The sequence below is a fragment of the Actinia tenebrosa genome, unplaced genomic scaffold (genome assembly GCF_029948245.1).
Source record: "Actinia tenebrosa isolate PJP-AT-01 unplaced genomic scaffold, QUT_ActTen_1.0 PGA_scaffold5__44_contigs__length_20552954, whole genome shotgun sequence".
Taxonomy (NCBI): Eukaryota; Metazoa; Cnidaria; class Anthozoa; order Actiniaria; family Actiniidae; genus Actinia; species Actinia tenebrosa.
The window spans coordinates 14,198,885-14,216,715 of NW_028292582.1; the positions used below are offsets into that span (position 1 = coordinate 14,198,885).

At 37.2% G+C, this 17,831-nt stretch overlaps 1 protein-coding gene across 1 annotated transcript; it reads right to left on the reverse strand.

Annotated features, from left to right (window-relative positions):
• Positions 1-546: 546 nt before the first annotated feature.
• LOC116297079 (gamma-aminobutyric acid receptor subunit rho-2-like) lies at positions 547-15,730 on the reverse strand. Its single transcript, XM_089038089.1, has 14 exons — positions 15,679-15,730; positions 14,876-14,943; positions 13,074-13,291; positions 12,502-12,584; positions 11,818-11,940; positions 10,841-11,157; positions 10,273-10,517; positions 8,782-8,894; positions 7,846-7,913; positions 5,799-6,016; positions 5,650-5,732; positions 5,252-5,374; positions 2,581-2,948; positions 547-1,495 (listed from the first exon to the last, which is right to left on the reverse strand). Exons 1-14 carry the CDS (start codon positions 15,728-15,730, stop codon positions 1,247-1,249), a joined length of 2,328 nt encoding a protein of 775 aa, XP_088894215.1. The 3' UTR covers positions 547-1,246.
• Between the last annotated feature and the right edge of the window lie 2,101 nt (positions 15,731-17,831).

A 17,831-nucleotide genomic window follows, 5' to 3' on the forward strand; every position in this document is an offset into this window, starting at 1 on the left:
GTCGTCGTTAAGCTAACCATGGGGGCGCCATTCCTCGCGCGGTACCAACGTTTACTTTCTTTGAAAATAAAAGCCTTATAGTTCAATACGCCAGTGTTAGCTCATCCTGACGATACGGGGAGGGGGAAATTAAATTATTCCAGTTGGCTGATTGGCTTCCACATGGAAAAAGTCCATTACTTTTCTTTTTCTCTTAGTATCAAGTCTTCAGTGCCATAAATGCCCACCTCACGAACATCTCAGTGCCAAGGCCTGCCTCGCGGGACCACCCGAGGAATGTCCATCACACGATACTGGATGCTTCTTCGAGTATGATAAGATGGACATACGTTTAGGATGCGGACGGGATTGGGCCCAACCCTCGGGATGTTACGGGACTGTTTGTATCACATGGTGTTATGGCGACCTTTGTAATAAGGACTTGTTAAGACAAGCTCCGTTTGAAACTGATCTGGACGATCTACCGAAAACAGACAGCCCTGGCATTCTGCCTTATGATTGGCTTGACACACTATTTGGTGCTGCTTCGAGTACGAAATGTTCAAATAGGGTGACAATTCTGTTTATTATTGTCTCTGTAATAGCAACTATGTTCTTGTGCTAACTATCCTAACGGCTCTGTATTCTGACAAAATAGAATAGAATAGAATATCCTGATAACTGTTGACAACAATTTTCACAAGTCTTTACTGATCATGTATCAGCCATGTTACAGTCGATGAACATGCAGTACTGATAAAGCTGCCTGTAGCTGAACAGACTTGAAATAGCGCTGCCGAGGAAGAAAGCAAGCATGGGTTTATTGCACTGAAAAAGTCTTTTCTTTCGAGAAAAACTAGCTTGACAGAACAAAAGATAATTTACATGATCCCTAAGTGTATAATTGACCTGGAGTAGGCCTTGCACTGTTCATTGTTATCTACATCAGTTCTTTAAGAATACTAATTCTGAGCCGCGTTGGAGCGTATAAAGCATGTATGTACTATTAAATCTATACAAGTTAAAAGCTTTAAGTATATTTTCCTCGTAACAAGATCAATTGCTGCACAAATAGATTTTGAGTATATACCGATAAGCAAAGTGTCTAAATACGTCTTATACGTAATGCACTATTTATAGCGAAAGCGTTACATTTACGATTACAAATAGTCTACCCTTAAATATTTGATCCAATTGATCGGTTCATGGCATTTGCGTTTCTCATTATCTCAGCTCGCTGCATGAAGACTCGATCTTTTTAACTTATTTACAAATGTCTTCCAAAATAATAGGCCTGAAAAACAATGAAAGCTAGTGGGAACAAAACACGAGATATCTTGTCAACAACAAGAGACTGATCTTTCTCTGTGGCTTCTTCAGCGTCCATCTTGTTCTCATTATGATCAGCGCTCTTAGACGATGCTTCTTGCTCTAGATTGTTTCTGGGACTTTCCGTCATAATTTCTTGGCTTGGTGATATTTCTTGGCCATAGCAGTGGATGTCCTGCAACTCAAACTATGAAGAAACATAAGGCAAGCACAGCACTGAGAAAATGGACCTTTACCTTTTACCTTTACCTTAATGTTTTCCCATTTCAGACAAAGTATCATTCTCTTGAGAATAAGATTCTTTTTTTGAATTGTATCCATATTCATGTCTTCTCATGTGTAACCGTTGAATAAATAAATGATACTCTAGGGAATGACACGAGGTCTGAAGTGAGACAACATCGCGTCCAAGTTAAAGAGGTCATTCTAGGTTATTGCGCATCGAAAAATGCAAAGCTAAATAACCAAGGTTCCCTATTATTCTTAGCTTGGTTAATGGCTCAGCATCATTAAGGCATGGCTCTCAGATGAAAAACTGATTAGCTATATCATAGCCAGTTTTCTACGAATCTTCCCCAAACTTGGCAAGTTAAGGTCTTTTGTGAAAAGAAGGAACCTTAGAGCCTTGGTTACCATGGAAACTAAGTCACGTGACCACAAGACCGCCATCTTGGATTTTTGAACAAGCCGTTTGTAAACGTACCGAAACATCTTTAAAAGTCATGAAAACGCAGATTACTATTCATATTTACAATGCCTATATGGATCTAATTTGATATCTTGGAAATTATTTTAAGTTTAATTTTTAGAATATTTTCTATTTTTTCCAAAAAATTAAAAATATTATAAAAATTAAACTTAATATAATTTCCAAGATATCCAATTAGATCCATATAGGTATGGCAAATATAAAAAGGAATATGGATTTTCAGGACTTTTGAAGTAGTTTCAATACATTTACAAACGATTTGTTTAAAAAATCCAAGATGGCGGCCTTGTGGTCAGGTGACCTGGTTTCCATGGTAACATATATGCGGTAATTGCTTGCCTTGAAGAATTACTACTACGAGCCAAATTTGGGAAAGATTCATAGTAAACTGTCAAAGATATGAATAAATAATTGATTTTCCATCACTTCCTCAAAAGAGCCATGCCTTAATGGTGCTGAGGGGGAACGAAAAATGAAGCAAAAGTCATAAGCTATGTCAGGATTTCCCATTTATTTATTTTAATGTTTATCCAACCAAACTTTGAACTCGTTCTTTATTTTACCTCCAATTTGGTGGCTTTGGTTTTCTTTTTTACTTTTTTCAATTTTCTCACATCTGAGCGGAAGTTGTAGACCACTACATTCTCCAACAACCCCATGAAGATGAAGATGAAGGTGGCCAAAAGATATTGATCAGCTGCCTTGATGTAACTGACACGAGGCATGTTACTATTGATGTACTGGGACAAGAACACTTCTGTTAACAAGGTAGTGATGCTTAGAGCCATGCGGTCACCGATCTCGTAACGATCCATCCAGAATGGCAACCATGATACGACTGCACACAGAATGCAGGGGAAGAAAAACTGCATAATGAAGTAACCAAGACGACGGTGAACGGTAATGGAGAATGAAAGGAAACTCCAATCCACTGGACAGAATTCCGAAAGGAAACAAGTTTAATAATTTCTTTTTAAAGTGACGTCATGGCCGCCATGTTGGATAATAAAGTTATCATCCAACATGGCCGCCATGTCTTTTCGTTTGTTTCTCAAAAAAAACAAACAACAAAACAACAACAACAACAACAAAAAATAAATAAATAAAATAGAAGGCCTTTACTTAAGGGAGCCATTTCTCTTCCCACAACTCAGCACTTAGGTAGTTTTCTATAGCTTTAGCCAAAATGGCTGCTTCATAAGAAAAGTTTATTAACGAGACATTTATCCTTCTAATTATAGTCATGGGCGGATCCAGGATTTTTTCAAAGGGGGGGTTGTAGTATTGATTGAGGTGGTGGAGAGATATAGCAGACCAAAGGGTTAGGGAGACATGGTTTCAAGCCAGTTAAATGTCATAATCGTTACTGAGGTCAAAAAATGTGTAATAGCCATTTGTAGTAATAAAATGTAAGTATGTGATATATATATAGTAATAATCTAAATACACTTATTTCAATAAAGTTAGTCACCAAAAACCTAGAAAGCTGAGATCACTGAGCATCATGGGAAACTTTTCATACCAAAAAAGCGTATATATACAAAGCTTTTTTGATACAAACTGCAGCTCGATGTTGCTCAGAAGAGGTGAGACTGTAACCGGTAAGAGATTCACAAGTCCATGAACAGTTATCAAGCGGTTGAACGTTTAAAACAAATCTACCCATAATCCTTGTCGGTCTCAGCTTTATAGCTTTTCAGGTGACTAACTTTATTGGAATAAGTGCATCATCAAGGAGTGAGACGTTAAAAAGTCTTCTAGCTAGGATGAACTTTGATGAACGACTTGCATACTTCATCTGTGGGGCATCTGACATCGTAATGCATTGCCATTAAAGCTGGGTCAGACAGACCATGGTTGTTCCGACATGACTGATCTGGAATAGGTCTTTATCCTTCTCATTAGGGAGAAGGATCGCCCTGCCTCAGCATTTGATATCGGTAAAGTGCAGGCAATTACAAGGAGGCTGTGGATGTTTAGGAAGGAATCTTCATTACACACAGCAAGCTTCTCGAGGAGGTTGTCTGGAAGAGTATCTCTCTGAGTAGTACCTTGCCATAACACCTGCCATCTTTGAAGTACACTCTTGAGGGACTTTGCAAATGGCATATCTGCCTCCCATTTCATCCTACCTGCATCCTACCTCCTCTGTGAGGTTCGGGTTCTTGCTGACAATTACAGATGGTATCAGTGACAGAAGATTTTGTGCATGACGTCCTTCGTCAGTAGTGGAAACCGCTCTTTCATCTGACTTACAAGAGAATCGAGAAGTGGAATTGCAATGGCTCTTTTATAATAGACTTCAGGACTTTCGCTTGGTGTGTTATTTCGGAACCTTCGAGGTGCTGTTTTCTTTGGGACAGACTCAGTGACTCCTACATTTGCTGCCAAATCTTTTATGTCACTATACCACGCTGCCAATCTATCATCTACAGCATTTCTGGTATCCTGGAGACTTCTGATAACATCGTCAACCATTTTGTAAGCCTCGTATACGTCTTGATCTCTTTTCTGAAGTTTGGAGGCAACGGCTTTGACATAATCCAATACGTTCTTTGTTGTAATAAAAGTACCAACAGTCATAAATAAAGACAGGGACGATTTGAGTCCATGAGCTTTAACAGTTGTATCTCTATCCCAGTCCCATTCTCCAGTAGATGAACATAGATCTGGGTACTCATTTGGAGAAACAATAGCATCTAGAAATAACACAACAATCTCATATAGTTCCAGAAACGTGTCAAAGCATGTATGTCTCTCAACCCATCGTGTTTTGCAGAGCTCTGGAAGCTTCTTTCGTGCACAGTCGGGAAGATACTTTGAAAGGACAAGCTCAAATAGCTTCTGTCTCTTTGGGGTATTTTTAAGGAATAGGTAGACTTCATTTATGACGCCTATAAGGTTTCGTACTTCTTAAACTTGATGCTGCGATGGAGAGGTTAAGGCAGTGACAATGGCAATGTGTATATAATGTTTTAATAATACCCCCAAAACCCAACCCTAGATCCGCCACTGTATAGGTTACATCACATAGTAATAGACAAAACTGACTGCTCCAGTGATTTGCCGTCATGACTAACTGATTGGAATTTTGTCAATGTTTTGCGGGGAATACACGCTGCGATTTGTCGATTCGAAATAATCGGGAAGCAAATCGTGCGTGTAACTTAGAACCTGACGGGACGCGAGAGCTAGACAGGCCTTATGTAACCCACTCATGACTATCACCATTACCTTTGCCGTAGGCATGGATTTCACTGGTATTATTTTCACTCTTCACCACATATCCTGCCATTTCGTTGTAAACCATCGAGCCTTTCTCCCACTTCAGAGTCAGCTGCTCAGCCATATATCTATCTGTAAAAGAAATCCCATTCAAGTCACATTATTTAAGTAATATGATGACACCCACTACTTTGTTGGGTTACTTACAGCGATAGATACCCACATCTAGTATCTGCATGATTATCCATTGGGTTACTTACAGCTATAGATATCTATATTTAGTATCTGGTTATCCATTGGGTTACTTACAGCTATAGATATCTATATTTAGTATCTGGTTATCCATTGGGTTACTTACAGCTATAGATATCTATATTTAGTATCTGGCTATCCATTGGGTTACTTACAGCTACTGATATCTATTTTTAGTATCTGGTTATCCATTGGGTAGTTTAAGAAATTCATCTTCGCCAAAGCAGTGACTGACATCCTACATGAAATAAATACTCTTGGTAACAAACCTTTGGATATAAATCAACAACAAGTATTCAAATACCTGTACGAATAGCTTATCTTTCCGTTTGCGTAGACCTTAGCTGAATAGGTATTGGTTTCGATAGAGACTTTTCTAGCGTTAAGGATGTAGGTATCAGGTAGCCATAGCTTGTTTAGGTGTTCACCACGGAGGATGAGAAAAGAATCATTGTTGTCTTTGTCAAAGGCAACGCGAGGATCCTCCCAGATGTGAGTGAAGTACACAGTGGTCTGAAACTCCTGTTAAAGAAATAAATGAATATGGTGACAAGGGCGTAGTCAGGGGACAGGGCCCCACCTTTGTGGCAACAAAATGGCGGCTAAAATCCTTGCTACGCCATGACGATGATGTATTGCTATTTCCTTGCAGGGTACACTAGGAGAGAAGATGTCTTACGAGACTAACCAGTTGGCTAAGGTTACTGCAGGTGGAGTCGTGGGTTCGATCTCTGGCCGGACTATCACAAGGGGTCTCCCGATAACCCTTTTCAATGCCTTCCTAAGGTGTTTCAGTGCCTTTGCAACTAAGCCTTTTCTTGTTTTCTTAGCTGAAACCATCAGATTTTTACACCGTATGTTGGACTAGGATGAAAGTAAAGTACGTTTATCATGAACATCCATGAAAAAGATGGAAATATTATTGAAACTCTTATCAATCCGGATGATGTAGGACTAGTTATTTATCATATGTCAATACGCATGTTCGCTTGGGATTCTTCTATCCAGAACTGATATTTTAAATATTCTCATAACTCGTTTTCATTTATTTTTGTTATTCATTTAGGACCATACTTCCAGACATCGAGTGCTGAAGCGTCGTATGGCAGCGCGAAGCATTTACGGCTACGCCGGAGATTTCGACCCCGACACCGCTATCCCTGGATTTACAGACTGATCAGGAAGCTCGGCCGAAGCCTAAGGGAGAGGTTAGTCGGCCCCTAGGCCGTAGATGATTAACCCCTTGCTATGACCAGCAGACCCAAAATGTCGCTTGTGTCAATAATGGCTAGTTACGCATGGTCACTCTTTTCCATGTGGGACGCGTTTAAAAAAATATATAGCTACGACGTTAAATCAAAATTAAGATTCTGTAGACACGAGTGACATTTATTGCAAATTTATAGTAGAAACGTCTTCATGTTATCGTAAAAATATGTATATTTGACTTTCAAACATGTCTGACGAGTGGTCTTCACTCAAAATGCCAAAACTTAGCGTCCTTGCTTGAAACTTAAGGGTAATTCTTTCATATTGTGTTTGCTAATACAATATCTTGGTCTGACGACAAATGTATACTCGCGAATCCTGTATACTAAGAGAAAAAGATATTAATTTAATTCTCACTAAAATTTCTCTATTTTTATGGAAAATGAGATAAAAGGCACGCATACGCTAATGTTTTTCTCTTGTGTTGGTTCAGTACGTTTCAGTCTTATCCTTTGTCAAAGAAAACATATTTCAAAAAAAATAAAAAATAAAAAAAATAAAAAAATAAAAAAATAAAAAAAAGTTGAAAAGGTTTCAAAAACAATTTGAGTTCATTTTGGACACTGAGTTTCTTTTATTTCGCAAAACAAGGGTTTCAAATGTTCTTGTGATGCGATTCAATCAATGAAAATGAAACAGTTGAAATGTTTGATTACTCTACATGTTCTTCACCATATAGTGTGAATGGATATCAATATATTCGCCTGCAAAATCAAAAGGTATTTTATTTGGAAGTATTTTTTTAATCGTTACTATAATGACGCTGATTCCGCTGCAATTTTTTAAAACATGCAAACTTTCATTACAGTTAACAACAGATGTGAAATACGATAGATCCTGAGGACAAAAGGAGTATAACCAATCATTTGTCAAGCTTGAGTCAGACAAAAACTACTAGGAACGACCTAAAGCTGTTAGGGACAAAACATTAGATTATTGAAGGAAGGGGGTGCGTAATTCCAAAAACAATATTTAGCTAGCGTGCGAATAAGATAAAACATCTGGTGTGGAGGGAGGTAATTATTCGATCACGAATAGTGTAATTGCGCGCGCACGCAACCAATTTGTTTCCAAAGTCTTACCATGTTTTCTTCTGATATGTGGCTAATTGCTTCAATCTCAAAAAAGATTCCTATTTCCACTGGCTTAACTGAAAACATCAAAGTAAAAAGAAAAGGTGCATCGTTTGTAGATCTGCATTTGATTTAGAATGACATTTGCCCGAAGTTTCTGAGATTTAAATAAAAATGAAACAGCCACTATGTTGGCTGATCTAGCAAGACAATCTCAGTAGGGAGAATTTTTTCTAAATCGTCAACCAAACCGTAGGCTATGATTTTACTACAGAGTTTTACATTGAAAGATTTTTATTTGATAACGTCACGAAAAGACCTGTGGCGCGTTATCATTAATAACTCAAAAAAATTTATATGGTAAAAAATTCATAATTCATAATTCATAAAAGCTAAAGTGTTTAGCAAAATACTTGTTCCTTGTCATATGAAACATAACGTAAATAATGAGCGTTTCATTATATTAAGTTTTGAAAAATTCACGGTTAATTAAAACTATAGCCATCATGATTTTTAATTTCGGGTGTCAACTTATAAGTCTGTATCTAATCTTAGAATGCTGATTTCTACTGCTTGGCATTCTCTCAAAACCCTATGGAGCCAGCTTAACATGCGCCGCAAGATACAACAACAATGATGCTTTGTTAACGTTTAGATCTACCGGTTTATTTATACATATATATATATATATTTCAATCACGACAATGTTTACAGTTTGTTTTTGGACACGTAGAGATAAGGAGTAATTTAGAGTTTGCGGGGAAAATGGCTTAAACAATTTAACAAAACTCTTTCCAACTCAAACTATTAATTTGGGATCAACAGATGTAATTTCTCTTTCCGTCATGAACGATTGAAAAATCCTTACCAGAAATCTAATCAGATGGTACAAATGAACTCATTTCCATCTAAAATCTCATTACTAATATTGTTGTGTCTACTTACCTCTGTAGTAGGGTCTTTCGAGTTTATCATAGTTTTGGAAGATTCCATCCACTATTTGTGACACTTGTTTGGGTTCTATTTTTTTTAGGTATTCCTCGGTCTTGTATTCATCTCTGAGGGTCATGCGAAGAAACAACGCCAAGCGAAAACGCCAATGCATTTTGTAATCAATAAAAAACCTAGTTCCCTGAAATAACTTTCTTAACCGTCTTGCTTAGCATTTAAGTAAAAAATACTGGTACGCTTCAGGTTTTAATACGTAGACTAAATTTAAGACAAATTTAATTCGAGACTAAATTCAAAGAAAAACGAACAAAGATTTATGTTAATAAATGCGAAACTTTAATTTTCCGACGCTACTTACTCGGTTTTTCCTTGACTTTGACAACAGCCGAGAAGAAAATACAAACTCATCAACATAAGAACGAAAAGTTTTTGAAGACTTCTCCACACTTTGCAATTCATTGTGACCGCGTACGTCTGTTGACTGCCTACCCTCCTGTCTCTTCTGGGCCAAACCAATATTTCTATATAGTTAAATAAAAACGTTACCTTTGTGGTATTAATGAGATTCAAGGATTCTAATAAATATAGCTATATTAAGGTGGCTGCCTACTATAGAAAAATGAAGTTACTGCGCACGCTCTTATACGAAACAAAGATGACGTCATCATTTGAGCCCACGATTGGCAGCCATCATGAATTTTATTGTTTTCATTAAGACATTATGGGATGCCGAGGGGGAAAATTTATAAACTGCACAGCTGTCAGGGTGTCTTTTTATAGATCTTTACGCTTTTTATTGAGAAGCACATATAAAAAACAATTGAATATAATGGTAGTTGGAGAAAAAAAGCGAGACACCAAGACTTCAAATTATTGGAAAAAGTAACTCCTCCACTCTGTGCTTTTGCGTTTGCCCCCTTGTCATCCCATAATTCAAGATGGTCGCCGTATCAGTAAAAGGGTCTATCTTTAACGATAAGAAAGAGTCACTAAAAGTAGAATATACTGACAACTGTTAACAACATATTTTGCAAGTCTTTATTGAGCATATTACAGAGCCGTTTTACAGTCGATGCTACATAAAGTATATAACAGACTTGAAATAGCGCTGCCGAGGAGCAAAGCAAGCATGGGCTTATTGCACTGACTAAGTCTTTTCTTTCGAGAAAAACTAGCTTGACAGAACAAGATAATTCACACGATCCCTAGTAAGTGTATAGTTGACCTGGAGTAGGCCTTGCACTGTTCATTGTTATCAGTTCACATCAGTTCTTTAAGAATACTAATTTTGAGCCGCGTTGGAGCGTATAAAGCATGTATGTACTATTAAATCTACACAAGTTAAAAGCTTTAAGTATATATTTTCCTCGTAACAAGAACAATAGCTGCACAAATAGATTTCGAGTATATATACCGATAAGTCATGTCCTTTGTGTTTCTCATTGTCTCAGCTCGCCGAAGACTCGAAAATTTTAGCTTATTTACAAATGTCTTCCAAAATAGTAGGCCTGAAAAACAATGAAAGCTAGTGGGAACAAAACACGAGATATCTTGTCAACAACAAGAGACTGATCTTTCTCTGTAGTTTCTTCAGCGTCCATCTTGTTCCCATTATGATCAGCGCTCTTAGACGATGCTTCTTCCTCTAGATTGTTTCTGGGACTTTCCGTCATAATTTCTTGGCTTGGTGATATTTCTTGGCCATAGCAGTAGATGTCTTGCAACTCAAACTATGAAGAAACATAAGGCAAAAACAGCAGAAAACAGACCTTTATAATTTGCTTTAATGTTTTCAGACCACTTGCCATTCACTAGAGAATGAGATTCTTTGTTTAAAGGTATCCATATTCATGTATGTTGTCATGTGCAACCGTTAAACAAAGAAATGATACTCTTCGGAATGACACGTGATCTAAAATGGAAAAATAGGGTGGCGCTTTGAGACGCACATATGATGCGCTGTGTAAAGATTTCCCGCTAAACTTTGAAGTTCTTTAATTTACCTCCAATTTTGTGGCTTTGGTTTTCTTTTTTACTTTTTTAATTTTCTCACGTCTGAGCGGAAGTTGTAGACCACCACATTCTCCAACAACCCCATGAAGATGAAGATGAAGGTGGCCAAAAGATATTGATCAGCTGCCTTGATGTAACTGACACGAGGCATGTTACTATTGATGTACTGGGACAAGAACACTTCTGTTAACAAGGTAGTGATGCTTAGAGCCATGCGGTCACCAATCTCGTAACGATCCATCCAGAATGGCAACCATGATACGACTGCACACAGAATGCAGGGGAAGAAAAACTGCATGATGAAGTAACCAAGGCGACGGCGAACGGTAATGGAAAATGAAAGGAAACTCCAATCCTCTAGATAGATATGAAAAAAAGTTTAATCACTTCATTTAAAAGTAACGTCATGGTCGCCATTTTGGATATCCAAGTTATCGTCCTACATGGCCACCGTATTTTTTCATTTGATTTGAAAATGGATAAAAATTGGAAATGACGTTAAACTTAGTTAAAAGTTTCTGTATGGTCCCAATAGTAGCCCCATAGTAGCCCCACATTTTCTTCACAGTAAAATGTATTGGATAAAAATTATCAATTTTATTTAGCATCTAAATTGTGAGTAAATGACGTAATTGACGTCAACCCTATTGTGCTTTTCTCTTTTAACCCAAAATTTCTCAACTTCAAGTGGCTCCAAGGCAAAAATGTTCACTAATCTGGTTTACATAATCATAATTGAGTCAAATTATCCACAAATACTTCAATTATTTGGACTTTGAAAAATTGGGGCGTTTTCATCCCAGTGCTGCTTTACAAAATGATACAAAGATTAGAGATGCGCATCCATACTAAATTCAGACATTTTCAGTCTTCCTACAACTCAGCAAAATGGCTACCTCATACGAAAAGCCCAGGAACTAGACAAACATCATCCTAATTATAGATTTCATTAACAAAGAATTGGGACGACTAATTGCACAGCCTAGATGGACTAACTATCATTACTATCACCATTACCTATACCGTCGGTATGGATTTCGCTGATTTTATTTTCACTCTTCACCACGTATCCTGCCATTTCGTTGTGAACCATCGAGCCTTTCTTCCACCTCAGTGTTAACTGATCAGCCGTGTAGCTATCTGTAAAAGAAATGCATTCAGGTCACATTGTTGGAGTAAAATGTTGACACCCACTTTGTTGGGTTACTTACAGCTATAGATATCTATATTTAGTATCTGGCTATCCCTTGGGTTACTTACAGCTATAGATATTTATATTTAGTATCTGGCTATCCATTAGGTTACTTACAGCTATAGATATTTATATTTAGTATCTGGTTATCCATTAGGTTACTTACAGCTGTAGATATCTATATTTAGTATCTGGTTATCCATTAGGTTACTTACAGCTGCAGATATCTATATTTAGTATCTGGTTATCCATTGGGTTACTTACAGCTATAGATATCTATATTTAGTATCTGGTTGTCCATTGGGTTACTTACAGCTATAGATATCTATATCTAGTATCTGGTTATTCATTGGGTTACTTACAGCTGTAGATATCTATATTTAGTATCTGGTTATCCATTGGGTTACTTACAGCTGTAGATATCTATATTTAGTATCTGGTTGTCCATTGGGTTACTTACAGCTATAGATATCTATATTAAGTATCTGGTTATCCATTGGGTTATTTACAGCTATAGATATCTATATTTAGTATCTGGTTATCCATTGGGTAGTTTAAGAAATTCATCTTCGCCAAAGCAATGGTTGACAACCTACAGGAAATAACAATCATTCTTAGGCCCTCTCCACACGTATCCGCAAATTTGTGTATCCGCAAATTTTTTTTGCAGATACGGGTTATGTCCACACGTGTCCGGAAATTTTTGTATCCGTATCCGGAAATTTTCGAAAACGGTCTCCAGAGTGGAAATTTTCGAATACGTTCCGAACACGTATACGTGTGGACGGTCGTAGCCGCAAGTTTTCGAATACGCTGACGTAAACACGATTTTGCTTATGCTCAATAAGAAAAACTATCCGTCAAAGGGACTAGGCACTAGCGTGCATGAGGGCGGACCAAGAAATTTCCGGATACGTGTGGACAGTGAAAACGATTCGAAAACGATTCGAATACGCTGCGTGTGGACGAGAACATTTTCGTAACCGAAAAAAAAATTGCGGATACAAAAATTTCCGTATACGTGTGGACGGGCCTTAGTAATAAAACCTTGGATGTAAATCAACGACACGTATTTACATACCTGTAGGAATAGTTTATTGTTCCGTTTGCATATACCTTAGCTGAATAAGTATTGGCTTCGATAGAGACTTTCCTAGCGTTAAGGATGTAGGTATCAGGAAGCCATAACTTGTTTAGGTGTTCACCACGGAGGATGAGAAAAGAATCATTGTTGTCTTTGTCAAAGGCAACGCGAGGATCCTCCCAGATGTGAGTGAAGTACACAGTGGCCTGAAACTCCTGGTGAATAAATAAATATTTTACTGCTGATTCCTGGTAGGGTCTACCAGAAGAGAAGATGTCTTATCCAACAGGGTAGTAGGTTTGATTTCTGGCCGGGCCATCACGGGGTGTCTCACGATACTGAGAACCGCCGAGGAGAAGGAGTTCGCCTTCGTAACTAAGCTTGTATTGATTTTTCTGACCTAAGTACACTTTCATTTTAAATTGGCAAATTATTAGTTCTACCATAGCTGGTACGATCAGATTTTATTGTCATACTTGTATGTCATTTTTAGATTAAATCTATTCAAGATCGTGAGGAGGGATGTGGGATTAGGGAGGGATATCACTCACTACGAATCAGGTATCACAGAAGAGGGATCAGGATCTTATGAATACACAGGGATCAAGGGCCGAATATTTATGGGATCAGGGATCAAAGTTTTCTGTACATCTTTGGGATCAATCACACAAGAAACAGTCCCTCATCACGATCCTGTATGTCATTTTTAAATTAAAGATTAAAATATCTAGGGAACTTTTGTGAACAGTTTAATTACAGGATCTTCTTGAAAATCAGTACTGGAGGTGATTTTGGAGCTCACTGAGAATTTTTCACTGAGTTCCCTCTGTCTATATTCCATTAGTTTCATTATTCATCAGTATTGGCATATCGTTATTCTATTTAGAAGGAAGGTGAAGAAGCTTCCTAAAATAATTTTTTTTTACACCAGATGTTGGACTAGGAAGAAAGCGGTAATGTTCGATCATCATCAGTTCATTAAGGACGGAAATCTTGAAACTCTTATCGATCAGGGGAATAATCATTTATTTGCGATGTGCCAGTACGCATTTTCGCTGGGGATTGTTATTGTCTTTTTCGATTTTCCCGAAATTATCTATACCGCAAGTTGTCATCTTCTTAGGATACTATAAATCAAATAAACTTTAATTTGGATATTTTCGTTTATATATATTTCTTTTATTTATTAATTTAGGACCATACTTCCAGACATCGAGTGCTGAACCGTCGTATGGCAGCGCGAAGCATTTACGGCTACGCCGGAGATTTCGACCCCGACACCGCTATCCCTGGATTTACAGACTGATCAGGAAGCTCGGCCGAAGCCTAAGGGAGAGGTTAGTCGGCCCCTAGACCGTAGATGATTAACCCCTTGCTATGACCAGCAGACCCGATAAGTCGATCTTTTCGACTATGTCTTAACATTCATTGTCACTCTGTTCCATGTGGGATGCCTAAAATCAAAATTGAGGTCTAATATTTTTATGTTATCTTCTGTAAAAAATTTTTTTCAAAAAATTCCAGTCAACTTTGTAAGCACTAGAGGTGTTATTTCGCTTTTTCAAATATTCAACTTTAGAAAAACAAGGGTTTTAAACATAATACCTCGTAATTCAGTGATCAAAAATGAAACAGATTGAAACATTTGATTATTTCATATGTTGTTCACAATAAGCGTAAATATCAGTGTAAAACATCAGGTGTGGAAAAAGGTCATTATATTAAGAAAATGTTTTTAAACATTTAAAATTAAAATTAAAACAAAATTAAAATTTGTTTTCAAAGCTAGTCATGCTTACCATGTTTTCTTCTGATACGTGGCTGATTGCTTGAATGCCCATTAAGATTCCTATTTCCACTGCCTTAACTGGAATGGCATTATTAAAAAAGGTGTAGAACTGTACTTAGAATGGCATTTGCCTATCAAAAAGTTAGTATTTCGTTCTTGGTCCGCAACCACATAACTTAAAACTCTTAAGCCCCGTTTACACTAGCGATTTTTGCGGCGATTTTTGCTGCGATTATTTTTTGCGATTTTGTCCATAATAAATAATGGTAAAGAATTTACTTGTAAAGTTTTTTTTCAGCATACCAAGATTTTCCTAGACGAATGTCTCTTTTGAAGGATGAGACAAAATATTTCATATTCCCGAAAATTGCCACAAAAATCGCAGCAAAAATCGCCGCAAAAATCGCTAGTGTAAACGGGGCTTAGAGATATAACCAACAGTGAAACAGCCGCCATGCTGGTCGTCAACCAACATTGCGGCTATGACATAACATGCACCCCAAGATACAATAACTGCCAATGTTTTTTTTTAGCTCGACCGGTTTATTTATTTATTTATTTTTGAAATACGTCAATGTTTACAATTCGTTTTGGATCCCAAGAGAAGAGCGGAGTAATTTTGAAATTTGCGTGAGAAAATGACTTTTTAAAACTATTCAACAAAACCGTTCTTTCCAATTCAAACTAATTGGGATCAACAGATGTTATTTTTCTCGTTACATTCAAAGCTTTTTATTAAAACCCCTATCAGATGGTGCAGATTAAGTTATATTCACGATGAAAAATCTCATTAATATTGTTATATTTACTTACCTCTGTAGTACGGTCTTTTGAGTTTATCGTAGTTTTGAAAGATTTCATCCATTATTTGTGACACTTGTTCGGGTTCTTTTAATTGTAGATATTCTTCCTCGGTCCAGTAGTCATCTCTGAGGATGCGAAGAAATAATACTAATACAAAAACGCCGATGCATAATCATTGAAACCCTTACTAGTTTTCTGGAATGACTTGCTTTACCTTCCCTAGATATTTTGGTACCTTTTGTTCGTCTCAAGAAAAAAATCCTTGAAGCTTTTTTAGTAAGAAAATACTGGTAAGCCTTTCAAGTTTCAAAAGTAGATATTCGAGACTAAATCTAAAGAACAAAGAACCGATTTATATGCTAATGGTTGTGAAACTTTCCCGTCGCTACTTACTCGGTATTTCCTTGACTTTGACAACAGCCGAAAACAAAATGCAAACTCATCAACACAAGAACGAAAAGTTTTTGAAGACATCTCCACACTTTGCAATTCATTGTGACAGCGTACGTCTGTTAACTGCCTACTTTCCTGTATCTTTTAGCCCAAACCAATATTTCTATAGTTAGTAATAATGAGATTCAAGGATTCTAATCAATATAGCTATATTAAGGTGGCTGCCTACTATAGAAAAATGAAGTTACTGTGCACGCTCTTATACGAAACGAAGATGACGTCATCATTTGAGCCCACGATATGGCAGCCATCATGATTTCTATTGTTTTCATTAAGACATTATGGGATGCCGAGGGGGTAACTATTGGAAAATGTATAGACTGCGCAGCAGTCAGGGTGTCTTTTTATAGAACTTTACGCTTTTCAATGAGAAGCACATCTAAAAATCAACTGAATTTGCAGGTAGCTGGAACAATATGCGATGACCAATACTTTAAATTATTGGAAAATGTAACTCCTCCACTCTGTGCTTTGTATAAATTTTCGGCGTTTACCCCCTAGTGATCCCATAATTCAAGATGGCCGCCGTATCAGTAAAAAGGCCTATACTTAACGATAAGAAAGAGTCACTAAAATTGGCTCCAAGAAACAGGATAAATGTTTCATTTCTAAACCGATCATCAATACTTTTAATCTTTATGGAAAATTAAGTGTTTTCTGTTGAAATCTAATCTGGACTCCCGGGCCCAGTGCAAGCCTGTAGTTAGATCTACATCTAATACATTTTACCTAGTCGTTAAAATCTTTAGATATCACAACAAATAATTGTAGATCATAGGCGCCATCCCAAAAACCTGGTTTAGCGTAAACTCATAGAATAGAATATACTGACAACTGTTGACAACAATTTTCAAGTCTTTACTGATCATATATAAGCCTTGTTACAGTCGATGCTAAATGAAGTATATAGCTGCCCGTAGCTGAACAGACTTGAAATAGTGCTGCCGAGGAGCAAAGCAAGCATGGGTTTATTGCACTGAACAGGTCTTTTTCTTTCGAGAAAAACTAGCTTGACAGAACAAGATAATTCACACGATCCCTAAGTATATAATTGACCTGGAGAAGGCCTTGCACTGTTCATTGTTATCTACATCAGTTCATTACGTCCTAACTCCTTGATTTATCAGCAGCATCGATCGGCATCGATTATCAGCGAAAAGATCGAAAAAAAGCAAAGTATAAATAAATTCTCCCTACGTGCCGTCTTATTCAAACTGACTAATGTTCGCGCGCGATTGATTAAAATCTGACAGTTGCAATACTCGCGCGCGCTAAAATGACGATAGAGTGTTTTGATACTCTCATCAAACATGGTTTTTGACCAATCATAGCGCGCGTAGTATCCCAATTATTTTATAATTAACAGATCAAAAACAGTTTTCCGTGTTTGATACTCTGATCAAAACACGCGGGATGTTGAGAGAACACGAGAGGAGCGTAGCTTCACACATCTTCTCGAGTTTTCTCCCAACATCCCAAGAAAACTGTTTTTGATTTGCTTTGTAAAATAACAAACTCGCGAAAAGATCGAAAAAATGCAAATTTAAGTAAATTCTCCCTACCTGCCGTCTTATTCAAACTGACCAATGTGCGCGCGCGATAGATTAAAATCTGACAGTTGCAATAGCGTGTTTTGATAATTTCATCAAACATGGTTTTTGACCAATCATAGCGCGCGTAGTATCCCAATTATTTTATAAATACAAATA

Coding starts and splice junctions, on each gene's coding strand:
- LOC116297079 (XM_089038089.1), bottom strand. CDS start 15,730: ATGGATGAAATCTTTCAAAACTACGATAAACTCAAAAGACCGTACTAC. Junction 6,017..7,845: donor ACATATCAGAAGAAAACATG/GTAAGACTTTGG, acceptor TTTCTTTAACAG/GAGTTTCAGACCACTGTGTA. Junction 5,733..5,798: donor AAGATAAGCTATTCGTACAG/GTATTTGAATAC, acceptor TATTTCATGTAG/GATGTCAGTCACTGCTTTGG.